At 48.1% G+C, this 27,097-nt stretch overlaps 1 protein-coding gene across 4 annotated transcripts in view; it reads left to right on the forward strand.

The window, feature by feature from the left end:
• SOX5 (SRY-box transcription factor 5) overlaps window positions 1-27,097 on the forward strand; it is a 633,967-nt gene that overhangs the window by 498,847 nt on the left and 108,023 nt on the right. For 3 of the 4 annotated variants that reach the window (XM_048499520.1, XM_048499517.1, XM_048499518.1), the window contains exon 9: window positions 10,033-10,179. In XM_048499520.1, coding sequence (XP_048355477.1) covers window positions 10,033-10,179 — 147 coding nt within the window. The remainder of the gene's footprint in view (window positions 1-10,032; window positions 10,180-27,097) is intronic. The other variant, XM_048499519.1, reaches the window with a different exon arrangement.

A 27,097-nucleotide genomic window follows, 5' to 3' on the forward strand; every position in this document is an offset into this window, starting at 1 on the left:
TGGATCCCACCACTGCTTGTAGTATTAAAAAAATACATCCTAAAACCCATCCAAACGAAACAAAAACACATCATTAAAATGGTTAATATCAAGCTAAAATACGCATACAAAAATATAAAACTGACAATTAAGCAAGGAAGGATCACTGCGGGAATGCCAAATAGAACAATAAAGTCCTCACCTGCTGGTGGAAGAGAGAAACAGAAGAAGAATTTTCCAGGTTTCCAAAAGTTCCAGGTTTTTCTCAAAATGAAGGTGGCAGCCCTAGTTGTCTAAAAGTTTTGTTTAATCCAGAATGTTCTTAACACCCCTGCACCCCCTCCCCTCTGAAATTAAATTGGGGAGTGAGGGATTAAACACCCATCAGTACATGGAGCTGTACTTAACCATACTCTCTGGACCATGACCGTCTGATGGAGTGTCTTCCAGGATCATGACGTCTGTGTAGATCACAGCCAATCAGCTGCCAGCCACGATGTATCCAGTCAGGATCTGGGAGAGCTGGGCAAAGTGGGAAACCTACCCTTTTTTTCCAAATGTCACGAAAAGGCTAGAGAAGCATCCGTTGAAAGAAAAGGACCTAGGTCCATGGTGGCGAACCTTTGGCACTCCAAGTGTTATGGACTACAATTCCCATCAACCCCTGCCAGCATGGCCAATTGGCCATGCTGGCAGGGGCTGATGGGAATTGTAGTCCATAACATCTGGAGTGCCAAAGGTTCGCCACCAAGGACCTAAGTTCATTTCACTGGGTCACTCAAGCATCAGTTGGCCAGAAGATAAATGTCGAAAATAAGGAAAGACTAAGAAGAATGAAAGATTTTTAAGTACTGAAAGAATGAAAGATAACAAGTACTGAATTGTGGGTTGAAGGGTTGAGTCTTAAGAGGGGGGCGCCAATCTGACATCCTAAAGGAGAATAGTCAATGGTGATGCAGTAGAATATATTGATAGATAAAATATTGATTCAGATTTCTTGGCAGTTTGTCAATTAAAGATCATCAGTATGGTATTGACTCCCACGTTTTAAAAGAAAACAAAACAGAGGTCACCTGCACTCATAATATACATAGAACACTTTCCACAGTGTTTAGGACCGGGGAGTAGTTTTAGAAAAAGAAGAGTTTGGATTTATACCCCTGCTTTCTCAACTAGGAGGAGTCTTAAAACAGCTTTCACACTCCTTCCCTTCCTCTACCCACAATAGACATCTTGTGAGGTAGGTGAAGCTGAGAAAGTTCCAAGAGAAAAACAGGATATAAATCCAAACTCCTTCTCCTCCTCCTCCTCCTCCTCCTCCTCCTCCTCCTCCTCCTCCTTCTTCTCCTCCTATAAGAACATAAGAACAAGCCAGCTGGATCAGACCAGAGTCCATCTAGTCCAGCACGTTTCTGCTACTCACAGTGGCCCACCAGGTGCCATTGGGAGCTCACATGCAGGATGTGAAAGCAATGGCCTTCTGCTGCTGCTGTTGCTCCCGAGCACCTGGACTGTTAAGGCATTTGCAATCTCAGATCAAAGAGGATCAAGATTGGTAGCCATAAATCGACTTCTCCTCCATAAATCTATCCAAGCCCCTTTTAAAGCTATCCAGGTGAGTGGCCATCACCACCTCCTGTGGCAGCATATTCCTCCTCCTCCTCCTCTTTCTTCTCCTCCTCCTCCTCCTTCTCCTCCTCTTCCTCCACTTCCTCCTCCTCCTCCTCCTTCTTTCCTCCTCCTCCTCCTCCTCCTCCTTCTACTCCTCCTCCTCCTCCTCCTCCTCCTTCTTCTTCTTCTTCGTCTTCTTCTTCTATGTAGTAATGTTTTGCTTCTCTGAGGAAAACAACTGGCTATGTCATTATTCCATTCCATTGTTGAGGAATTTCAATAGGCTCTGCAGAAGAAGACAATGGCAAATCATCTCTTTTTCTGGCTTGCCTTAAAAGCCCCTTGCTGGGGTTGCCATCAGTTGGAAGCTAAGTAGGGTCAGTACTTGGATGGGAGACCGCCAAGGAAGACTCTGCAGAGGAAGACAATGGCAAACCACCTCTGCTTTTTATTTGCCCAAGCCCCTTGCTCTGTAGCCTTCCAAGCATGATTCAGCTGTGATGTGACTGTACCTTAAACTGTATATGATGTTGCCTGAGGCCGAGACAGATAGTTAGTCCATGAAGCTCAGTATGGCCTGATATGGGCTCTCCAGGGTATCTCAGACATAGCAAGATGTTTCTCAACCCCCACCACCCGAGATTCTGACATTCTCTGTCACTCCTCCTACACCACTTGGGAAAAGATACAAAACATCTGCCCTTTTGCTAGAGAGCACTGAGTGTTTACATACCACTTTGCCTGGTGCCTTAATCACAGCAACCAAGCATGGAATCTCTATCTGGATCGTAGCTCATGAGTCTTCCTTGGTGGTCTCCCATCCAAGTACTGACCCCTGCTTATATTCCCAGTTCTGACAAGATCGGGCTATATACCATGCCATGTTCCCTCCCACTCCAGATATGCATGTTTGTCTATTTAACCATACCACTCAATTTAATGTGCAAATCAGATCTTACAAGAACTGTCGTGATCATGGAAATGGCCAGGAATACCTGGTTAGATGATGACACTGGTCGATTTCGCACTTGCGTTATCGACCTACGTTCGAGCTGCGTTCAACCTAAGTGCTCCGCACAACCACTGGGATTGACGTGGTTTTATACCAGCTTCGCCCCGTGTAATGGTCAAATTTCCAACTCCAGTTGGGAACTACTACTTTTTCAGGGAACCACGCTCGAACTCAGCTCGATTCCAGTAAAGTGCGGAATCTCTGGTGCCAGGAGTCCTCCATTCAGCCAATCACAGCTGAGTGTTTCGGGCATGCGTACAGCTGGCCAATCAAAAAACACCACTTTTGTCCCTCCATTCCTGTGGCAGTTTTTTTTATAACGTGTGTGGGGATAGACGGAACATGGCCATAGAACAGTAGCCAATCGGAACGGAGCGGCGAAGAGGCACAGGATGATTCCGCCCTCCGAGCTGGGATCAAGCTGGTTGCAGTGGGGAACAACAATGGCTTTGACCTAGGTCAGTACGCTTCTCAGGGAACTGGGTCGAACCTATTTTACTCATGTGCGGAATCACCCACTGTGATTTTATTTTAGTAGATTGGCCTTGTAGTGTCAGAAAAATGATTCAACCTAGAAATTGTCTAGTAATGATGCTTTAGAGACAACGGACAGAACGTAGTGAATGTTGAAACTGTGCAACGTTCTTTCTGATAACGTTAGTTTTGTCATCTTAAGATCCAGTTTGTTAGAGCCAATATTCACACAGTTTTTGGGCAGCTGCATTATCTTTTGCTGTTTTGACTTCATTCTTTTCTTTCTTTTTTTCCTGCCTCATACTTCCTGTTGTGTATGTTATCTTATTAAGAAAATTAATAAAAATATTTGTTTAAAAAAAGAAACATGATTCTAACCCCCATTTTTAAATGAAACCATCGATGCAAATTAAATTGGCTCCAGATTTGCTTTATTTAGGTACCAAAAGTCCTGCCTTCCCCACCACGAAAGACTCAAAAGACTCGGAGGATGTACATTTAGGGGAAATACAGATTGTGTTTCGCTTCACCGTTGTGCCACGGAGACGGCTGGCAGCTTCCCTGGAGCATAAAGTTAATCCAAATTTTGGCGCTCTTCGTGGTAGACCTTTTGAGTAGACGCGGCCCTTTGTTTGATTGCTGGAGGGTGCCACAACTTTTCAATCTCCAAATTGTTGTCAGTTGAGCATCTTGATGCACAGCGGGCGATCGTTCCAGTGTCCCTTCCTGGTCCGAAGCCAGGCATTGTCCTGCCCCCGGAATGATTAAATCTGAGCAGACAGATTCAATAATGTCAAAGTTCAATCTTGTCTAAAAATATTAATATGCTGAACCCCCCATCCCGCATATTGTACATTTCAGTCTGCGTTACAAGGGATGGCAGCGTCTGTACGAAGGATGTCATTGACTAAACAAGGAGGCATCAGATGCAGGCAATTTTATCCGAGGACTGTCATTTCATGGAACTGTTTCCTTCTAGTGGGCCAAAGGCTTTGCAAGTTGGAGTTGCCAACTGACCAGGAAAAAAACTGTCCTATCCAGTTTCTTGGCCTCTGAAGCAGTTGCCAAATTTGCGGACATGCGGGTAAAAACAAGAGATTTGACATCATTTCCAATTATTATATCATTTTTTTGGTAAACGAACAGGAGCTTTTCATTGTGTGCTTGGTGAAACTGTGTGCCAAATGCACGCATATCAGGACACCGACAAATTCATGCCCCTGTGTTATTTCACAAGCTCCTGCACATGAAACTGGTCGCCACATCTCAAAAAGGATATTAAAGAGATAGAAAAAGTGCAGAGAAGGGCAATGAGGATGATTGAGGGACTGGAGCACCTTCCTTATGAGGAGAGGCTGCAGCGTTTGGGACTCTTTAGTTTGGAGAGGAGACGTCTGAGGGGGGATATGATTGAAGTCTATAAAATTATGCATGGGGTAGAAAATGTGGACAGAGAGAAATTTTTCTCTCTTTCTCACAATACTAGAACCAGGGGGCATCCATTGAAAATGGTGGGGGGAAGAATTAGGACTATTAAAAGGAAACACTTCTTCACGCAACGTGTGATTGGAGTTTGGAATATGCTGCCACAGGAGGTGGTGATGGCCACTAACCTGGATAGCTTTAAAAGGGGCTTGGACAGATTTATGGAGGAGAAGTCGATTTATGGCTACCAATCTGGATCCTCTTTGATCTGAGACTGCAAAGGCCTTAACAGTCCAGGAGCTCAGGAGCAACAGCCACAGAAGGCCATTGCTTTCACATCCTGCACGTGAGCTCCCAAAGGCACCTGGTGGGCCACTGCGAGTAGCAGAGAGCTGGACTAGATGGACTCTGGTCTGATCCAGCTGGCTTGTTCTTATGTTCTTATGAAACTGAAATGTTGTATCGTCAAAGGCTTTAACCGCCAGAATCACTAGGGTGTTGTAGGTTTTCCGGGTTGTATGGCCGTGTTCCAGTAGCATTTTCACCTGCAGGAGAAACATCAGGAGAAAATGCTACTGGAACACGGCCATACAACCCGGAAAACCCGCAACCCCCTACTGAAATTTCGTGTATATCGTTCTTCTGTGGCCTTCTCTTGAAGATTCACTGTTTTAATCAGTTGGCTTTTAATGTTTTTGATCGTTTGCCACCTCTTGGTCCCTAAGATCGGTGGAAAGACAATCTAAATTAATTTAAATTAATTGACGAATAAAATTATTGTTATATCTATTATATTGTTTTCATGCCACCATTTTTTGCAGTTGGGTTGCCAATGCCAGTTTGAGGAATTCCAGGAGGTTTGGAGCTTGTGTTCAGTGGCCAGCTCTGAATTGGGAAATTCTTGAAGATTTGGGGATGGAGGAACCTTAGAAGTGAAGGGGTTTGGGAGGGGGAAGGAGAGGACCTAAGGAGGATGCAGGAATTGATTGAACGAATGTTACATTTGCAGTAAGGGGGTCACCAAAAATCATGTGCCCTGCCATAATTTTTGGGAAAGCTGGCTTCATGGGACACATCTCCATAATCACATCTGGTGGCCACCAGGGACATGGGCTTCAATAGATGCTGTTGGAACTGAGCTTCAAGGGTGTTGTGGAAAGTGCCATCAAGTCACAGATGATTTATAGCAACCCTGTAAGGCAGGGGTCTTCAAACTATGGCCCTCCAGATGTTCATGGACTACAGTTCCCATCAGCCCCCGCCAGCATGGCCAAGTGGTAGGACTCATGGGAATTGTAGTCTATGAACATCTGGAGGGCCATAGTTTGAAGACCCCTGCTGTAAGGTTTTCAAAGCAGGGGAGCCAGAGGTGGTTTGCCATTGCCTGCCTTCATGTGGGCTCAAAGAGTGCTGAGAGGATGGTGGCTGGCCCAAGGGTCATGTGGAGGAGCAGGGAATCGAACCACATTCTCCAGATCAGAGTCTTCCACCCTTAACTGCTAGACCACATTGGCTCCTGGGCTCCAGAGTTGAAAGACATCACCAGGGATAACAGCCTCGAGCTCTTCGAATCAGCCAGGAAGGGAGTTGTACACAGACACCAGTGTCCACAATATCCTTTGTACCGTTGCCGTCGACGGGACTGCGCTGTGCCCTTGACGAGCTTCTCCCCCATCCCGTCCGGTCACCTTGAAACGCTGCTTGAGTCTCGTCCTTCCGAAACTCGCGTTCTTTATTTAGCATTCTATCATGTGGCGCCCTCCAACCTCAGTTGCTCTGTTAATGTAAATAGTCAATGTTAAAAGAAGATCACCCTGTAACAACAATGCCTGATTGTAGTGGAGATGGTCACGTTATTGTCGCATGTTCGTCCTTGCTCTGCTTTCCAGTCGCGCCCGGACCTGGTTCCCATTACGATGGAAAGCTTCTCCAGAAGAGAGGTTTAATTTGGTTCACCTTGTTGTCCTTGACGTAACGGACTAATGCAACTTGCTAATACGTACCCTCATTTCCCTTTGCATTTATTATCAGCCATTGTATTGCCTCCCTGTTACCTTGGACTATGCCTGCCCCGGGAAGCTGTGGCTAAGCGTGTTCAGTGAGGTGCTGTCGCGATGCATCTTGCTTGAGCGTCTGCTATGGAAAGCGGTTTTGTTCAGTGAAAGTAGCCACTGTTAACTTCCACCCAACCTTTTAGAGAGATAGAAAAAGTGCAGAGAAGGGCAACGAGGATGATTGAAGGATTGGAGCACCTTCCTTATGAGGAGAGGCTGCAGCGTTTGGGACTCTTTAGTTTGGAGAGGAGGCGGCTGAGGGGGGATATGATTGAAGTCTATAAAATTATGCATGGGGTAGAAAATGTTGACAGAGAGACATTTTTCTCTCTTTCTCACAATACTAGAACCAGGGGGCATTCATTGAAAATGCTGGGGGGAAGAATTAGGACTAATAAAAGGAAACACTTCTTCACGCAACGTGTGATTGGTGTTTGGAATATGCTGCCACAGGAGGTGGTGATGGCCACTAATCTGGATAGCTTTAAAAAGGGCTTGGACAGATTTATGGAGGAGAAGTCGATCTATGGCTACCAATCTTGATCCTCCTTGATCTCAGATTGCAAATGCCTTAGCAGACCAGGTGCTCAGGAGCAGCAGCAGCAGAAGGCCATTGCTTTCACATCCTGCAAGTGAGCTCCCAAAGGCACCTGGTGGGCCACTGAGAGTAGCAGAATGCTGGACTAGATGGACTAGTTCTTATGTTCTTATGTTCTTATGTTTAGACATCAGGTTCTCATCTACCATTTTAAACCATAGGGTGTTGTATATTTTCTGGGTTGTACGGATGTGTTCCAGTAGCATTTTCTCCTGATGGTTCGCCTGCATAGAGAAGATGCCAGCCACAGATACCAGTGAAACTGTTGAAGCAGCGGATTTACTCGGAGTAGACCACCTCGTAGGACACAATGTAGACAAGACTGGACAGACACAGAGTCACCAGTGCAGTTCTATTTATTGCTATCTACTAGCAAAGTGTTTCGCCCGACCACAGGTGTTTGCAGGCACACATCACACTGCTGTCTGTGCTAACTATATACAAAAGTGGTACCAATCAGGTGCCCTCACCTTATCAGGTTTGCACACGGTACTAGCTGTGCACTCGGGGCTAATCTGCACACGGTACCTGCTAGAAGGAGGGTCCAGCTGTCATTTAGATTTTGCTCATCTCAACGTTTACACATGTTCTGACAGAAACGTCAGGAGAAGATGCTACTGGAACACGGCCATACAGCCCAGAAAACCCCCAACACCCTTGCGATTCCAGCCATGGAAAGCCTCTGACAATACATTTTGAACAATGTTTGGCCAATTTGGGATCTTACTGTCCACTCTGTGATTTGTTTGCTTTTCTTCTGAACGCTTTCATCAAAGGCGCGCTTCAAATATTACAGTTGTAGAAGTGTGCGCCGGTGCTTTCACAGCTCTCTTTGAGCCCGTGTGTACAGAGGGAAAGGTGGAATGAATGAATAAAAATACATGCGTGCATTTTTGTAATGCACTCCCAAAAATGGAAGTTGTGAACACAGGGTGTGAGACTCTGGAAACATCTTTATCCATCAGAAATGCTTGTTGGGGGCCTAAGATTGTATATAGGTAAAGGAGCAGCAGTGGCGTAGGAGGTTAAGAGCTCGTGTATCTAATCTGGAGGAACCGGGTTTGATTCTCCGCTCTGCCGCCTGAGCTGTAAAGGCTTATCTGGGGAATTCAGATTAGCCTGTGCACTCCCACACATGCCAGCTGGGTAACCTTGGGCTAGTCACAGCTTCTCGGAGCTCTCTCAGCCCCACCTACCTCACAGGGTGTTTGTTGTGAGGGTGGGAGGGCAAGGAGATTGTAAGCCCCTTTGAGTCTCCTACAGGAGAGAAAGGGGGGATATAAATCCAAACTCTTCAAACTCTTCTAAAGGTAGTCCCCTGTGCAAGTACCAGTTCATTACTGACCCATCGGGTGACGTCACATCCCGATATTAACTACACAGACTCTGTTTACAGGGTGGTTTGCCCCAGTTGTCTATACTTTATTCTCAGCAAACCTGGGTATTCCTTGTACCAACTTTGGAAGGATGAAAGGCTGAGTCTGAGAAAGGCCAAGGAAGGGGAGGGAGGGGGAGGCGGCCATCATCTGGTCGTGGCTCACCCACCCTGGGGGGAGGGGGAGGGGAAGGAACTCATCATCTGGTCATGGCCCACCCACCCTGGGGGGAAGGGGAGGAAGGGGGAAGAGGGAGGGCACTCATTGTACCAATGGGTACTCATTATTAATTTTGGAAAGATGAACAGCTGAGTCAACCTTCAGGTGGCTACCTGAAACCGGCTTCCATCAGGAGTGACTCAGGTCATTAGCAGAGCTTTGCCTGCAGTACTACAGCTTGCCCCCCTGTGCCATGGGCGCCTAGGATTGCATGCTCAGTCAGGGCTGGAGCAAGGGGGAACATATGCACCCCTGTGCCCCGCCTGCCCCGCCATGCCCCACCATACCCTGGAACATCGTACACACACCCTGTCCCCTTGTGCTATACGCCACTGTGCTCAGTAGCATCTGGGGTTGTTCCTCCAAGATATGTGAAATTAACTTCTAAGACTTATTTCAGTGAGGATTTATAAAGCGGGATCCTAAATGGCGGCAGCAGCCTGTATAAGCCAGGGTAGCCTAATCTTGTCAGAGCTTGGAAGCTAAACAGGGTTGGCCACAATTAGTGCTTGGGCGGGAGACCCCCCCAAGAAGTGCAGGGGAACTATGCAACGCGGCTCTTCCTTACTTCGAAAATCCCTTGAGTGTTTGCCTTAAGTCACTAGCAACTTGAAGACATGTCATCGTCATCATTATTAAACTTCACCGAATAACCTTAAAAATAAGGGTGAGGAATTTCTATGAAGTAAAGGGGAGCTTTGGAAATATAATTCTCTCATAAGAAGAAAACAAAGAAGTATTTGCACGCGATTCCTAAGACCAAATGTGGTGAAATTACTAGAGAGCTGCCTGTGAACAAATTTATTGCTGGTTTTTAATTGTAAACAATAGTCATGGAGGGATACGTGAGGGGCTTTTTATCGGTTCTTCCACAACCTGTATGAATTCTTACACATATAAACTGGGGGTACCATAGCAGGAGGTTTGGCTAGATGACCCTTGAGATCCCTTCCACCCAGGGGGACATATGGGGTCAAATGTCCCTGGTCTGATGTGGGGGGTGTGTGGAAAATACACTGACTCCCGGGTCCATACACTGACTTCAAGACCTGATGCAAAAAAGTTGTTTGGTCGTGGTGGGGGAGGGCGGCCGCCCATACCGGGGGGGGGGACGGGGGGGGCGGAACACTCAGATTTTGCATCAGGCTACATTTTTCTTAGATAGCCTCTGCTTCCATGTTTCCATGATGTTAAGCCCCGGGGGAGAAGCTTCTCCCAACTAGCATTGGTGGCATCCATTAATAGACTTCTCCATCCTTTCCTTCCACCTTTTTCTCTCCGTAGCAGTTGTATGCTGCCCAGCTTGCCGCAATGCAGGTATCCCCAGGAGGAAAGATGCCCGGCATCCCCCAAAGCAACCTCGGTGCAGCGGTCTCGCCAACCAGCATCCACACAGACAAGAGCACAAACAGCCCTCCGCCCAAAAGCAAGGTAAGAGAAGCGGCTACGCTTGGGCTTTCTCGCTGCCAAGAAGGATACTGGTGGGATCTCTGTGTACCTTATAGACCAGTGGTGGCGACCCTATGGCACGGGTGCCAGAGGTGGCACTCAGAGCCCTCTCTGTGGGCACGCGCAAACAGAGTCGTTCCCGCCACACACATCTAGGCTGGCCTGGACCACTGGGCTCGATTATTAGCATTAAACCAAAGACCTAGTTTTGGGGAAGCAGTGTAGGTAACCCTGTTAAGCCCCACTGATTTTCATGCGAAGAACTAAAGGGTGATCCTTTACCTGGGAGTACGCTCGGTTGCTGGCAATGGAGCTTGCTTCTAAGTAAACCCTCCTCTAGGATCGTGATCCACCCATTGGAAGAGTTGACGGTTGCTTCAAAGCAAAACCACCGACTACCACCAAGCTTACTCCCGAGTAACACACACCTCGGAGTCAACCATTTTTTCTAAACTAAAACCTCAGTATTCAGGTTAAATTGCTGTGTTGGCACTTTGCAATAAATTAGTGGGTTTTGGGTTGCAATTTGGGCACTCGGTCTCGAAAAGGTTCGCCATCACTGATATAGACAGAGTTTGCAAAACCAGGTGCTGCTGTAAAGTTTCTTCTCTCAACTTCCTCTTATCCACCAACCAGCTCCCCTCCATGACAAAGGCTACTTCTGCACAGCAAATGCTTACTGGGCTGCAGTCATTATAATGGAACCCGTTTTCCTGTTTTCGCATTCCCGTGCATCCGTGCAGGCAGTGGTTGGGGCCCACGGGAACAATCCGTGTTGCTGTCACACCTCTGCACGGAGACGCGTCTATTTTTCTTATTTAGAAGAAGAAGAAGAAGAGTTTGGATTTATATCCTCCCTTTCTCTCCTGCAGGAGACTCAAAGGGGCTGACAATCTCCTTGCCCTTCCCCCCCTCACAACAAACACCCTGTGAGGTGGGTGGGGCTGAGAGGGCTCCGGAAAGCTGTGACTAGCCCAAGGTCACCCAGCTGGCGTGTGTGGGAGTGCACAGGCTAATCTGGATCCCCCAGATAAGCCTCCACAGCTCAGGCGGCAGAGCTGGGAATCAAACCCAGTTCCTTCAGATTAGATACACGAGCTCTTAACCTCCTACGCCACTGCTGCTCCTACACGGGCTGAGCTTTACTTCCTACACGGGCTTAGCTACGCAGGCATGCACAAATGAACCTCCACAGTCATGCTGGTGCCTTACAATATGACCATCTGCACCTGTATAGCTATGCAGATGTAAGCTGTGACATTTAAAAAAAAAGGAAACGGGAGGCCAATAAAGAGTCTCCTGCCCAGCCGTTTACTCCCAAGCAGTCGCACCTGGGATTTTTGAAAAGTCTCGCGAATAACGTGATTCTTAAAAAACCCCGGTTTGGGGGAAATAACACAGAGCAGACACGATTTAGGGGTGGGATTTGTGTGAAGCCCCCCCCCCCAAAAAAACCCCTAGGTTTTTTACTGTCGTACACCTGTGTTTATTGGCCCTTGCGGAAGGGGCCATAGTCAGTTGGCCTGACCAAGATCCCGTGCTTCTGTAATCGTGTGGTTGGACTGCCATGATATGCTCCGTATGGGGTGTCCCAGTGGTTTCCTGCAGTTAACTGGGGAGTACGTTTTACACCTGTGTTGAACCTGCTGGTTGTTCATTTCCACATCCAGTCCAAAGTTCCAGTTCTTACTTTTCAAGTCCTTCAAGAGCTTTAATATCTGAAGGACTTTCTTTCCCTATATCAGTGGTGGCGAACCTATGGCACGGGTGCCAGAGGTGGCACTCAGAGCCCTCTCTGTGGGCACGCACAGAGTCGCCCCCCTCCCACACATCTAGGCTGGCGTGGGCCATTGGGCTCGATTGTTAACATTAAACCTAAGACCTGGTTTTGGGGAAGCAGTGTAGGTAACCCTGTTAAGTGCTGTTAAACTTCACTGATTTTCATGCGAAGAACTAAAGCGCAGTCCTTTACCTGGAAGTAAGCTCGGTTGCTGGCAATGGGGCTTGCTTCTGAGTAAATCCTCCTAGAGTCGTGATTCACCCGTTAGAAGAGTTGCGCGGTTGCTTCAAAGCAAAGCCACCAACTACCACCAAGATTACTCCCGATGGCATGCGCGCCACCGAACCAGGCAGGTTTTTCTAAACTAAAACCTCAATTATTCCAGGTTAAATTATGCGTGTTGGCACTTTCACGATAAATAAATAGGTTTTAGGTTTTGATTTGGGCGCAATTGGTCTCGAAAAGGTCCATATCACTGCCCTTTCATGGACACCAGGCTTCGGGTTGTATCCCTCTGTAGTTATTTGTTGTGCCTCTCCCCTCTGGAGGACGTGATACCCTTCTGCCCACGACCGTGGCTTTGCATTTGTAGCCCCATCATTGTTTGAAAGGCTGAACAAAGGAACAAAGGACATCTCATGAAAGTAGTGCAAGGCTGTTCTATTTGCAGAAGTTTCCCACCGATGTTGGTTAGATCGCAGGAGAATTGTTTTGGGGTGGAGGGTTATAGTGGAGTTTGGATTTGCAAAAGAAAAGTTTGGATTTATATCCCCCCTTTCTCTCCTGTAGGAGACTCAAAGGGGCTGACAATCTCCTTGCCTTTCCCCCCTCACAACAAACACCCTGTGAGGTGGGTGGGGTTGAGAGAGCTCCGAAAAGCTGTGACTAGCCCAAGGTCACCCAGCTGGTGTGTGTGGGAGTGCACAGTCTAATCTGAATCCCCCAGATAAGCCTCCACAGCTCAGGCAGCAGAGCGGAGAATCAAACCCGGTTCCTCCAGATTAGAATGCACCTGCTCTTAACCACTACGCCACTGCTGCATACTTGGAGGGCAGTACGCATTTAAAAGTGTTTTATATGGGGGGGGAGCTGGTTCTTCTGTAACACTGTATTCTGCTGTGAACAGCCTGAAGTCCTGAAGGGGGAAAGAAAAGTTACAAATGTTTTAACTGAATACATGTAATTAAGAACATAAGAACATAAGAACAAGCCAGCTGGATCAGACCAAAGTCCATCTAGTCCAGCTCTCTGCTACTCGCAGTGGCCCACCAGGTGCCTTTGGGAGCTCACGTGCAGGATGTGAAAGCAATGGCCTTCTGCGGCTGTTGCTCCCGAGCACCTGGACTGTTAAGGCATTTGCAGTCTCAGATCAAAGAGGATACAGATTGGTAGCCATAAATCAACTTCTCCTCCATAAATCTGTCCAAGCCCGCACGAAATACATCCAGGTGAGTGGCCATCACCACCTCACCGTGGCGGCATAATTCCCAACCTGAAATCACAGGTTCGCGTGAAGAAGTGTTTCCTTTTATTAGTCCTAATTCTTCCCCCCAGCATTTTCAATGAATGCCCCCTGGTTCTAGTATTGTGAGACAGAGAGAAAAATGTCTCTCTGTCAACATTTTCTACCCCATGCATAATTTTGTAGACACAATCCTTATCCCCTCTCAGCCGCCTCCTCTCCAAACTAAAAAAAGGGTCCCAAAGCGCTGCAGCCTCTCCTCCCTTAGAGGGAAGTTGCTCCAGTCCCTCAATCATCCTTGTTTGCCCTTCTCTGCACTTTTTTCTATCTCCTCAATATCGCCTTTTTTTGAGGATCTTGGCCGACCAGAACTGGACTTACAGTACTCCAAGTGCGGTCGCACCACTGCTTTATATAAGGCCATGACAATCTTGCATTTTTTATTATCGAATTCCTTTTCTAATGATCCCCAGCATAGAGTTTGCCTTTTTCACAGCTGCCATGCATTGAGTTGACATTCCAATGGAACTATCAACTAAGACGCCTAAATCCCTTTCCTGGTCTGTGACTGATAGCACGCACTGACCCCTGTAGCGTGTAGCTGTGAAGTTTTGGATTTTTTTGCCCCTATGTGCATCACTTTGCATTTTGCTACATTGAACTGCATTTGCCATTTCTGAGCCCACTCACCTAATTTATCCAAGGTCCGCTTGGAGCTCTTTGCAATCCTTTGTGGTTCTCACCACCCTACATAATTTGGTATCATCTGCAAACTTGGCCACCACGCTACCCACCCCTACTTCCAGGTCATTTTATGAATAGGTTAAAGAGCACTGGTCCCAAAGCGGATCCTTGGGGGGACACCACTCCCCGACATCTCTCCATTGTGAGAACTTCCCATTTACACCCACTCTTTGTTTCCTGTTTCTCAACCAGTTTTGAATCCATAGGAGGACTTCCCCTCTTATTCCTTCATTTGCTGAGTTTTCTCTCAACAGTCTCTGGCGGTGAGGAACTTTAGTCAAAGCTCTTTTGGAAATCCAAGTAGACAATGTCCACGGTTCACCCCTGTCCACATGCCTGTTTACACCCTCAAAAGAACTCTAGTACAAGTTTGTAAGACAGGATTTGCCTCTGCAAAAGCCATGTGCTGACTCTCTTTCTCAGCAGGTCTTGCTTTTCTACATGTTTATAATTTTACATCTTTAATGATAGATTCTACTAATTTACCAGGAACAGATGTCAAACTGACTGGCCAGCCTGTAATTTCCGAGGTCCCCTAGATCCCTTTCTTAAAGATTGGTGTGACATTGGCCATCTTCCAGTCTTCAAGGGATGGAGCCTGATTTCAGGGATAAGTTGCATATTAAAGTGTGAAAGATCAGCTTAATTTCATGCTTGAGCTCTTCCCCAAGAACTCTTGGGTGTGAATGCAATCTGGGCCAGGGGTTTGACTTAACATTTGGTTTATCAAGTGGCTGCCAAGAGACTTCTTCCTTGTCTACCACTATCTTCGCGTTAGTTTCCATCGGATTCGCCTCCTAAGAAGCTTGGTTCCAGGTGCCGGGATATGTTCCCTCCACCTCCTCTTGGGGTGAAGACAGATTAAAGAAATTCATTCAGCTTCTCTGCCAAATCCTCCCCACCTGCCATCTTTTAGCACACCACTTTGTTCCTTTGTCATCCTAACGGGCGATTTCTACCTGCTTCCCTTGTGGTGGCTTCCTGCTTTTGATGTACTTGGGAAGAACTGTTTGTTGCTGGTCTTGATGTTCATAGCCATGCGTTCCCTCATAATCCTTTTGCCTCCTTACAGCTAACTTGCTTCTCTTTTGCCACCATTTGTGTTCCCTCTCATATTCTTCATCAGCCAAAGCTGGACTTCCATTTTCTAAAAGACATTTTCTTTCTGATGAATTTCCTCAACCTCTCTTGATGTTAACCATGGTGGCTTTTCTTTTGGACTGTGGAGTTGCTGCCTTTTTTCCTAACCTGTGGAACACATTCCAGCTGAGCTTTTATTGCTGTGTTTTAAAATAACCTCAAAGCATCCTGGACAGTTTCTGACTCCTCTTGATTTTCCTTTCAACTTCCCCCTCATCTTTGAGAAATTTCCCTTTCTGAAGGCAGATGTAACTGCATTAGTAGTTGCCACTTGTTAAGCATGCTGAGATACTGAATCTGACAGCATTGTGGTCGCTGTTCCCTATCGGCTCAACAACACTGACTTCCTGCACCAGGTCCTGGGTCCCACATAGAATTAGATCTAGGATCACCTCTCCCCTGGTTGGTTCCACAACCATCTGCTCTAAGCCACAGTCATTTAGCATATCCAGGAATGCTCTCTCCTTACTATGACCTGAACATGCATTTTTCCAGTTTATATGGGGATAGTTAAAAATCACCCATTACCACTACATTTTTGTTTTTGTTGGCCTCTCTAATTTCTTTTTCCATCTCAGAATCCTCTTGTGCACTTTGGTCAGGGGGACGATAATATATTCCTATTATTAAACTGTCCTAATGGCATGCAATATACTTCTGTATCTGATAACTGGGACAGCTGTTTAATCACTGAGTTGTCTAAGATTGTCCCCAGTGATTTAGTATTCAACACGTGCACAAACTTATGTCATCATCTCCAAGATCAGAAACGCTATTTCTACCGGGGTGCTATGTGGTTTCCAGGCTGTATGTCCGTGTTCTAGCAGCATTCTCTCCAGATGTTTCGCCTGCATCTGTGGCTGGCATCTTCAGAGGATCAGATTGTAGGAAAGCAAGTCGAGTATATATACCTGTTTCTACCCTTTGCAACATCAGTCTAGAGCCGTGGTGGCGAACCTTTGGCACGCCAGATGTTATGGACTACAATTCCCATCAACCCTTGCCAGCATGGTCAATTGGTCATGCTGGCAGGGGCTGATGGGAATTGTAGTCCATAACATCTGGAGTGCCAAAGGTTCGCCACCACTGGTCTAGAATCTCTTCCAGGCGCTGTTTTCCACATTTATGCTGCCTCTTCTCCTCCAGAGCCTCTAGCTAGCCTTTGGTATTAGTCAATATCTACCCATGCTTTGCTACATCTGTACTCATCCTAAGTACCGAGACTCACTTTTAAACAACTGCGTTTAGTCAGATGCCCTCCTGGCTGCGCCATAGTTGGGTACCCGGTAGTCGGGTGCGCTCGTGGTTCAGCAACGACAGATTGCTTGACGAAAACGTGCTCCCTTCTTCTCTCCATCAAGTGTCCTCTAGCATGCTGTCCTGCACTTCTGTCACGTCACAGTGGATTCCTTGAAGTGACAGCGGTGCCTCGTATTTTTAGCCTGACGATGGAGAAGAGGCCCAGATTAAAAATAGACGCACAAATAAATAATGTTCAATTACCTGCAGGATCCTGGGGACAGAAGTGATGGATGAGAGGGCATATGCCATTATGATAACAGCATCAGATTTGAGAAGTGCAATCAAATGTATTCACAGGACTGTTCCTTCCCCGCCACGAGTGACCCTTTGTTGGGGGTGGGAATAATCCGCTCCTCTGAGCTCATCTTAGCCCGTGATCAGACTGTCTGCTTAGATGGCCATCTCCTTTGGGCAGGGGACAGATGAAACCTTCCCAGATGTCCTGTACTTGTGGCCCGTGCCCCCACCCTGACATCCTTTGTGCCTTGCCCACGTGCGGGGGTGGGGGTGGGGCGATGAGTACATCTTTGAGGCTTAATAACCCGGAAGGCACCCTTCCAAAACAAGGAGGAGGAGGAGGAGGAGGAGGAGGAAAAGGAAGAGGAGGAGGAGGAGGAGGAGGAGGAGGAAAAGGACGAGGAAAAGGGACAGGAGGAGGAGGAGGAGGAGGAGGAGGAGGAGGAAGGAGGGGAAGGAGGAGGAGGAGGAGGAGGAGGAGGAGGAGGAGGAGGAGAAGGAGGGAAAGGACGAGGAGGAGGAGGACGAGGAGGAGGAGGAAGAAAAGGAGGAGGAGGAGGAGGAGAAGGAAGAGGAGGAGGATAGGAGGACGAGGAGGAGGAGGAGGAGGACGAGGAGCAGGACGAGGAGGAGGAGGAAAAAGCAGGTACCATAATGGACGCTTAACATTTTGGGGAGCCAGTGTGGTGTAGTGGCTACAGTGTCACACTGGGTTCCGGCAGGCCCAGGTTTGAATTCCCCGCTCCGCCATGCAAGCTAACTGCATGACTTTGAACCAGACACACGCACCCTTAACCCAACTTCCCTCTCGGGCTCGTTGTGAGAATGCAGTGGAGGAGAGGAAAACCATGTAAGCCGCCTTGGATCCCCTTTGGGTTAAAAAATGATGTAAATAAATAAATACATTGAGCTTAGTAGGAATAGGCATTCAGGCAAAGGCGCATCTCGCAGAGGCACTCCACTCTCACCTGTGCCCACTCCGTAGGCACAGGTAGATGTTGCGGTGTCTGGGGGCCCGACCTGCAGATGAGACACCATTTTACAGCTCATCCTGCCGCGCTGTGGGACCAGGCGCTCTACAGACGTTTCCCCACTCACCAGGATCCCCCCTATGCCGAGCGCTGCTCTCAGCGCGCGGCATCTCTGGCGCACACCCGGGCATCCCCACGACCCTGCGCTCTGTGCAGGGTCATCAAAAGGCGCCATTTACAAGAGCGCCAGGGATGCCACGCGCGGAGGGGGCGCAACAGTGGCAGCGTCGGGGCGGCTGCGCTGTCGCCGCCCCTGTCGTGGGGAGTGCCGGGGGACCCTGAGCTACTTGAGGAGAGTAGCGCGGGGCTTAAGGTAAGTGGGGAAAGGCCCTACATCTTCTTCCCAACTTTTCAAGTCTCGGTGAGTAAGAACTAGTGTGGTAAAGTGGTTGGAGGGGTGACAGACTTGGTTTTAAGTCCCCATTCTCCTAGGTAAGTCTGTGAGTAACTTAGTACCAGGGTCTGTCTGTCTGTCTTTCTGTCTGTCTGTCTCTCTCTCTCTCTCAGCATAATGAGCTCTGCACTTCTTAGATGGGATGCATTTTCCTTCTTCTTTTTCTCTCCGAGTGGAAGTACTTGTTGTATGAAGAAGAAGAGTTTGGATTTATATCCCCCCTTTCTCTCCTGTAGGAGACTCAAAGGGGCTTACAATCTCCTTGCCCTTCCCCTCTCACAACAAACACCCTGTGAGGTAGGTGGGGCTGAGAGAGCTCCGAGAAGCTGTGACTAGCCCAAGGTCACCCAGCTGGCGTGTGTGGGAGTGTACAGGCTAATCTGAACTCCCCAGATAAGCCTCTGCAGCTCAGACGGCAGAGCTGGGAATCAAACCCGGTTCCTCCAGATCAGAGTGCACCTGCTCTTAGCCACTGCTCTTAGCCACTACGCCACTGCTGCTCTATGCCACTATGCCACTGCTGAAGTAGTCCCATGCTATTAAATAAGATGCTTATGATTTTTGAAGAGACTGGAGGTAATTTATAGGGATCTATTCCCCCCCCCCCCTTGATTTTCAGTATGCCCCAGGCACTAGCTCATCTGGGCAATGGGGGGGAAATGGTGTAAAAATGGAGGAGGGTCTCCGTAGCACCCCAGCATGCTGTCTTTGCTGTCTGCTCACATAAGTGACGTCATCATGTTGCTGGTAGAGGCAAGGGATGCTCGGACACTTTGGAACAACCCTGTGGTTAAACCGTAGAGTTTCCCCCAAATGTCGGGGCACTGCAGGCACAATGTGCTGATGTCACTTCTGGTGCAAACAGGAAGCAATGTCAGCACTTTTCCGACAAGGGTCCCCACCACTTGCTAAATCCCCATGCCTGTTGTTCACTGGACCCTACCCTACAAGTTATTCGCACAGCTGAGCAAGGTTTCTTTTTTCCCCGAGTACCTTGTTACGAGGAGTTCCCCCGCAAGCTTCCTTAAAGGAGATTCCTGGGTCTGAAAACCCCAGTGCTGATTTTATAGCAATATCCAGAGGTGGGATCCAACAGGTTCCCACAGGTTCCCGAGAGTAGGTTACTAATTATGTGTGTGTGCCGAGAAGGGGTGACTAATTGGTGATTTTGCCTCGTGATTTTGGCCTTAGTCACGCCCCTCCTCTCAGCAGCAGCGCGCAGAACTTGAAGCAGTCTAGCAGGAGGTGCACCGGCGTGCGTGGCAGCCTGCGCCTGCGTGCATTCGTTTCCCGCCCAAGGACCGGCGCAGCGGCTGCGTCCTTGGCTCAGCCCCGCCCAGGAATGCCCCGCCCCCAGAATGCCAGACCACGCCCCCATCGTCCCCCGCCCAGCCCCATTGGCGCTACGCCACAGTTTGACTCCCACCACCATGGGAACCTGTTACTAAAATTTTTGGATCCCACCACTGGCAATATCTATTGGGTCTCATGCTGTTTACTTGGTAGCATTCTCGGTAATTCAAAGGGCCCCACCTGTCAGTAAATCTAACACGCCTGCGACCATGACCCGAATTTGTTCTCCTCTTCCTTCCATCTCTTAAGAAAGCTCTTTCGTTAGGTGGTTCGGGGGGGCCTTTGGCTCACGGTTCTGCAAAGGACACAAAACAGAATTTATCAGCAAATTGCAAGCAAGATGCAGGGAGGGCAAAGTGGTCCCCAGGATGTGGAGCGATATAAACGGGGGGAGGGGGGGTTGTTCCAAAAGGCTTTAAAATTGTGCAGCGTGATGCTTCTGAAACCTGCTGTTTTCAATCTGCTGTGTGCCAGTCGGAGTCTCAGAGAGAGGAGCGGGAAGGGGGGGGCAGCGGCGGCCGAGGAAACGGATAATGCTGAGAAATGATAGAGCGGCTGTGACCTCCGAGCTCACGCTGGAAATCCAAGACATTGATTTCACTTAGCATTCCTGCTGAGAAATCTGGCAGAGTTCAGTTGTAATAAAAGAACAAGACTCTGTTCTAATGGTAATGGCGTATGACAGACATATCACTTTGTCTGTCCTCTGCAACACTCGGGGGGGGGGAGGGAGAGCGCACACAGAAAGGTCACCTGATCTGCCTGTGGAGCCGGGTGGTGATGACAGCGATGCTGAGTTTTGAGCTGAAGCCAAGGTTGGCACCTGGATTGGGGAATGCCTGGAGATTTGGGGGGATTGGTTTCTGCGGGGGGCACAATTTGGGAATATAATGCCACGGAATAGGACCTCAGCAGGGTATAATGCCATAGAATCCCCCCCCCAAAAAGCAGTCATTTTTCCCAGTGGAACTCTGGAGATCAGTTGTCATGGAGGGTGACCTCCAGGGACCACCTGGAAGTTGGCGGCCCTAGCTGAATCATGGGCACACCATGGTCCATAACACATAGTGTCCCGGAGGAACGTTTTCTGGGGTCTCTGGAGGTAATTATTTATTTATTTATCTTCAAATTTATATACCGCCCCTTCCCCTAAGGCAGACCTGGGCATTATCCGGCCCGCGGGCCACATCTGGCCCGCCGGATGACCCTGACTGGCCCCTGCTTTAGAAGACCCCGTCGTCAAAATGGCGGCCAGGAGAAGCGGCACGAGACTGGGATTATTTTAAAAAGCCTCTCTCGGTCATTCACGCGCGCGTACGCACTTCCCCCTCTTGGGAGCCCCGCCATCTTGTGCAGGCGCGGTGTCAGGAACAGATGGGGAGGATCACGAGAGAGTTTTAAAAAGCTGTAGTTCTCTCCCCACCCTCAGAGCCCCGCCACATTGCGCAAGCGCCGTGAGAGGAAAAGGTGGGGAGGGTGGCGAGAGTGAGTGACTGTTGCTATGCGAACTGCCGCCGAAGGGCAAGGAGCGGGAAGGGCTGACCTGAGCATGCCCCCTCTGGACGGGAGGAGGGTCCGGCCCTCCACAATATTTGCTGTTTCTTATGCGGCCCCATGGAAAAAATAATTACCCACCCTTGCCCTAAGGGCTCTGGGTGGTGAACATCAAAATAAATAGCAATATATGAAACAGTTATAAACAATACATAAATAACATGGGCTCCTTAAGCCATAACATTAAAACCATAAAATACAGCGTTAATTAAGAGAAGACTTTTGAAAAAGGGTCCCGAAGAAAATGGGGGTAGCCGCAGAGCTACGGAGATAAAATGACAGTGGTTCACCGCGCTTTAATACAAGGGAGTCGGTGTTTTTAGGAAAGGGAGGAGCGCCAGGATTCTTTTGGACTAGCAAACCTTTGGCACTCCAGATGTTCTGGACTACAATTCCCATCATCCCCTGATGCTGGCAGAGGATGATGGGAACTGTAGTCCATAATATCTGGAGGGCCGCGAGTTTGACACCTATGCCCTAGAGCTGTGGTGGCGAACCTTTGGCACTCCAGATGTTATGGACTACAATTCCCATCAGTCCCTGCCAGCATGGGCAATTGGCAGGGGCTGATGGGAATTGTAGTCCAGAACATCTGGAGTGCCAAAGGTTCGCCACCACGGGCACTAGGATTGCCAACTCCAGGTTGGGAAATTCCTGGAGATTTGGGGGTGCAGCCTGGGGAAGGAGGGATTATGGGAAGGGAAGGGCCTCTGCAGGCTACCACGCTATAGAGCCCGCCCTCTAGAGCAGCCATTTTCAACTGAACTTTGTATTCTGGAAAGCCGATTCGAGGAGATCTCCAGGACTCAACTGGAGGTTGGCGACCTTGTTGGAGACACTGCTTTTTACTTCAACTCAGGCTGCCCTTCATGAGACCTTAAGTTGTGTGGAGACACACTTAGAGCCAAATCACTGATCGCGGAAACCTCCAACTGAAAAGTTCTTGTTTGGGGGGTGACGGCTCCCATGGTTCCTGGACCGCCAATTGTGGGGTTGATTACAGAGGAGGAGTCCCTTGTGTATTAAATTGTTTAATCAATTTAATACACATTCTGGCCCGTCTCCACACTTTGTTCCTTAGATACAGGGCTTTTAAAATTATCCCCTAGTTCTTACACATAATATGGAATCTTTGTGCTTGCTCAATTTCCATTTCTACCCACATGTGTTTTGCCTCCTATTGGCACCAGTGAGAGGCAAAGTTGATGGCCATTTCCCCTGCCTGGCATGAAATCTCCTTTCCTTGTTGTAGCCTTACAGCAAGGCAGGGGGCATTTATCCACCTGTTGACGGGCCAAGATGACGGCCATTTAGCCTCCCTCGCGAGGTCTTCTTGGCCTCCCACGAATTTGCTGCTGCAGCTCGCAAGATCAGCTAAATGCTTCTCGGTGCTGGGCAAGGCACGGCGTGCGTCTCGGAAGCCTGGGAGAAAACGAGGCCGATTCAGTGTGAAATGCAGCGAGAAACTTCCAGTACCCGGCTGCTTTCCTTTTAACCTTATCACGACCCTCTGCCCAAGACACAGTTGCGTCCTCTTCCCCCAGTCCATGGCTACAGCACACAGTTGTCCAAATCAATTTTTTATATGTGCGTGTGTTCTTTTCAAGTATTCTTGGGAAGGGGTCAACAGAAGCACCTGAACGTTGCAAAAGGAAAATAAAATGCAATCCAGGGTTAGCTGCAAGCAGTTACAAACAGCTGGATGTATGGGATCTGATTCCCTTGAAGTCAAAATATCCTCTTAAACATTGGCTTGAATCCTAAAGGATAGAGGGGTTTAATACTTACATTATTTCTTGCGTTATATTGGCAGGAAACGAAAACCAACCCAGAAATAAAATATTTGGCAGCAAGATGCTTGAACGAATAAAAGGGAAATCAAATCCTTTTGCTTTAATGTAGCATATCAGTTCTAAAGTGGAGTTGAACCGGGTCAATAAAATGCGGATCTAAACAACCATGCAGAAAGAGCAGTCTCAGATAGGATATTTTCAAGCTGTGTTTGATCCAGAGAAAGAGTGCAACCGCAACGCTCTATAAATCAGACAGACCTGTCTCCCGCTTTACCTAGCTCATATGAAGTCGCCTGATACTGAGTGAGCCCACTGATCCATAGGTGTCAAGCTCTCAGCCCTCCAGATGTTATGGACTACAGTCCCCATCATCCCCTGCCAGCATCATGCTGGCAGGGGATGATGGGAACTGTAGTCCATAACATCTGGAGGGCCACGAGTTTGACGCCTTTAACTGAAGATACCAAGGTTGGAATCTGCTCTATATAAGAGCAATTCCCCTGCCTCTCTTCAGCTAACCTAACCTGACTTCTAAACAGAGGTGGGATCCAGCAGGTTCTCACAGGTTCCCGAGAGTAGGTTACTAATGATTTGTGTGTGCCGAGAGGGGGTTACTAATTGGTGATTTTGCCACATGATTTTTAACTTAGTTACGCCCCTCCTCTCAGCAGTAGCGCGCAGAACTTGAAGCAGTCTAGCAAGAGGTGCACCGGCATGCGTGGCAGCCTGCGCCTGGTTGCATTCGTTTCCCGCCCAAGGACTGGCGCAGCGGCTGCGTCCTTGCCACAGCCCCGCCCAGGAATGCCCCACCCCCGGAATGCCCAGCCACGCCCCCGTCATGCTCCACCCATCCCCGTTGGCGCTACGCCACAGTTTGACTCCCACCACCATGGGAACCTGTTACTAAAATGTTTGGATCCCACCACTGCTTCTAACCCTTTAGTTAGACAGAAAAGCTGGAAAATTCTGGAATGAAGACTGATATTGAAGTTCCCCTCGCCATTTGGGAACTGTTGCATGCAGGTGAATGATGTGGAGATCGGAGCTCTCCGGAGAGGCAAGGCAGGAAACAAAGACAGATGTGCGCTGCCTGCATTTGTGCAGCCTTCCAGCTGACATGACGGGGCCCATCCTGCCCGTCAGCCCTGCCGCATTATGTGATTCTGTGCCAAGAAGACACCGATGGAGATGTAAGCAGAGACGAGGTTCGCTCTGACAGATCCTGGAGGATCTGGCACACGAGGCTCCCTAAAGTATCTCTGAAGATGACTCCCCGCCAGCACATACTTATCACAAATATTTCTACAGAGAGAGACAACTATATCAAAAGGGAGGGGCGGGTGAATGGATGGACAGTCGTGGCATCATGAATTAGTTGTAGCAGAGGGTGCCGAAAAGCAGGGGGATTTTTTACACTTGGAAAGTAATGTTCCTACAAAACCTGTAGGGTACCGTTCCTGTAAACATATCTCTTGTCTTGCTTGTCCTTCCGCTTCCACAAGAATGATTGAACTCTGGGTCAAGACTAGAAATTATTACTTTTCAAAGCACCCCAGGGGTTAAGCAAGCGTCACTCACCTTGGTAGAAGCAGGGGAGCAGCAGTGGCGTAGAGGCTAAGAGCAGGTGCACTCTGATTTGCATCAATTCTACAGGGCCTGTAAGACAGAGCTGTTCCACCAGGCATTTGGTTGCGGACAGCATTGGTAAATTCCAACAGAGCTGACCTCCCTGCCCCCTTCCTTTTGCCTTCCCTTCCTCACCCTTAGTTTAGTTATGATTTGCACCAAGATCGCACGACTACCTTGGATATTTTAAATGTGTATTGTAAGGCCTCAAGGGGAAGGGCGGCCTAAAAATTCATGCAGTCAATCAATCAATCAATCAATCAATCAATCAATCAATCAATCAATCAATCAATCAATGTTGCTTTGGCAGCATCTGCCACCACAACACCAGGATCGTCACTGTGTGAACAAAAGTAACCTGCAGCAGCCATTTTGTGGCTGGCTCCGCTTACTGCAGCAGCCATTTTGTGGCTTGCTCCGCTTACTGCAGCAGCTATTTTGTGGTTCTGCCCCCCTATGCTGTGTTAGAATTCCAAAGGTGCTTGCGGGTTCAAACAAGTTGGCTACCCCTGATGTATTGGTTATAGTATCAAACCAAGGCTGAGGAGAACAAGGTCTAAATCCCTGCTCTACCGTGAAAGCCTGCTACGTGACCCTCAGCCAGTCACATATTCTAAGCCAACCCAACCTCACAGGATGGTTGCTGGGAAGATAAAGCAGAAGAGAAGGAAACTGTCAGGCATTTGGGTGCAGTTGTTACTGCAAACTCCACAACTCTCTTCTGGTCCATCCGTTCGTTTCCAGAACGAAAATGAATGTTGATTTAAGAGCATTTCCAAATGCATTATCATCACTCAGAAAGAACACTGTCATCTCCCAGAAGCTATAAAGGCAAGATATGGAAAACAGGAAGAAGAGCTTTAGGATGGGAGACCTTTAATCTGCCTCCCAGCGTGGCCAAGGGCTCCCCACTCCTAACCCAGGCCTGTTTCAAGAAGGCTGTCAAAAGCTAGCTTTCGGCTATTCCTTGATGGTTCATAAGTGACATCTTCAGACCGCCTTTTATTTTAATGATAACCCCATGCAAACATTAAGGCTGTCATTGTCTCGTTGGCAATATCCTAAGGGAAATTGATGTCTTTGGAGAAAGGAAAGCCATAAAATTGCCTGACTCTTGATACAGTGTGCCATTTAAGGGCAAGTTTTGTTTTTCAATGGATAAAGTAGCTTAGATCTTGAAGAGAGGTAGTTTCGGCATTCCGTACAGGGTCACATCCTGACATACAGCACCCCGCTGTGTTCACGCTAGCAGAACTAGGACTCATTGTGAGTGGAATGATTTCAGCAATGGAGTGATGCTAGCTCAGATGTCTTCTCTGAAGATCGTTCTGATTTCTCCTTGAACATCATATATGAGCATAATAAAGGAATGAGGCTGTAGCACTGTGTGTGTGTGTGTGTGTGTGTGTGTGTGTGTGTGTGTGTGTGTGTGTGTGTGTGTGTGTGTAGTGCTGCCAAGTGGCTTCTAACTCACGACAACCTTATGAACGAACAACTCATTGTTATCTCTTATCATTAACAGCCTTGCTCAAGTGTTGCAAACTGAGATGCGTGACTTCTTTTACTAAGTCAATCTATCTCAGGTTAGATCTTCCCCTTTTTCTGCTGCCATTAACTTTTCCTAGTGTTATTATCTTTTCCAGCAATTTTTGTCTTCTCATGTGACCAAAGTACGATAGTCTTAATTTACCTTCTAGGGAGAGTTCAGGCTTGTCTCGATCCAGAATCCACTTACTTGTCTTTAGGGCCCTCCCCAGTATCTGTAAATCTCTCCTCCAACATCACATTTCAAACAAAACGGAAACAGAATGGTCTCCAGTTGGCAAAGATGTCAGACAGGGATGTATTTTCTCTTTCTGACTCTATGCAAAAGCTGGATTAACTTTAGATGAAGGTGGACTGAAAATTGGTGGAGGGAGCGTTTACGGTTTGAGAGGGAGACTACAACTGAGAAATCAGAAGAAGGTGGAGAGCAGCCATGAAGGAGCTAGAAGAAATTATTGTGTAAGGATGTGTAACTGTGACCAAGATCAGAAATCGTGCCTTAGTATTTATTAACCCTGTTTATGCATGTGAAAGCTGGGTAATGAGGAAAGCTGGTGGGAAGAGGGTAGATTCCTTTGAAATGTGGTGTTGGAGACTGCAACTGGACACCCCAACTGGACATCTTGGATGAAGAAGAAGAAGAAGAAGAAGAAGAAGAAGAAGAAGAAGAAGAAGAAGAAGAAGAAGAAGAAGAAGAAGAAGAAGAAGAAGAAGAAGAAGAAGAAGAAGAAGAAGAAGAAGAAGAAGAAGAAGAAAGAAGGAGGAGGAGGAAGGAGGAGGAGGAGGAGGAGGAGGAGGAGGAGGAGGAGGAGGAGGAGGAGGAGGAGGAGGAGGAGGAGGAGGAGGAGGAGGAAGAAGAAGAAGAAGAAGAAGAAGAAGAAGAAGAAGAAGAAGAAGAAGAAGAGGAGGAGGAGGAGGAGGAGGAGGAGGAGGAAGAGG

Source organism: Sphaerodactylus townsendi, linkage group LG06 (genome assembly GCF_021028975.2).
Source record: "Sphaerodactylus townsendi isolate TG3544 linkage group LG06, MPM_Stown_v2.3, whole genome shotgun sequence".
In the NCBI taxonomy this organism is placed as follows: Eukaryota; Metazoa; Chordata; class Lepidosauria; order Squamata; family Sphaerodactylidae; genus Sphaerodactylus; species Sphaerodactylus townsendi.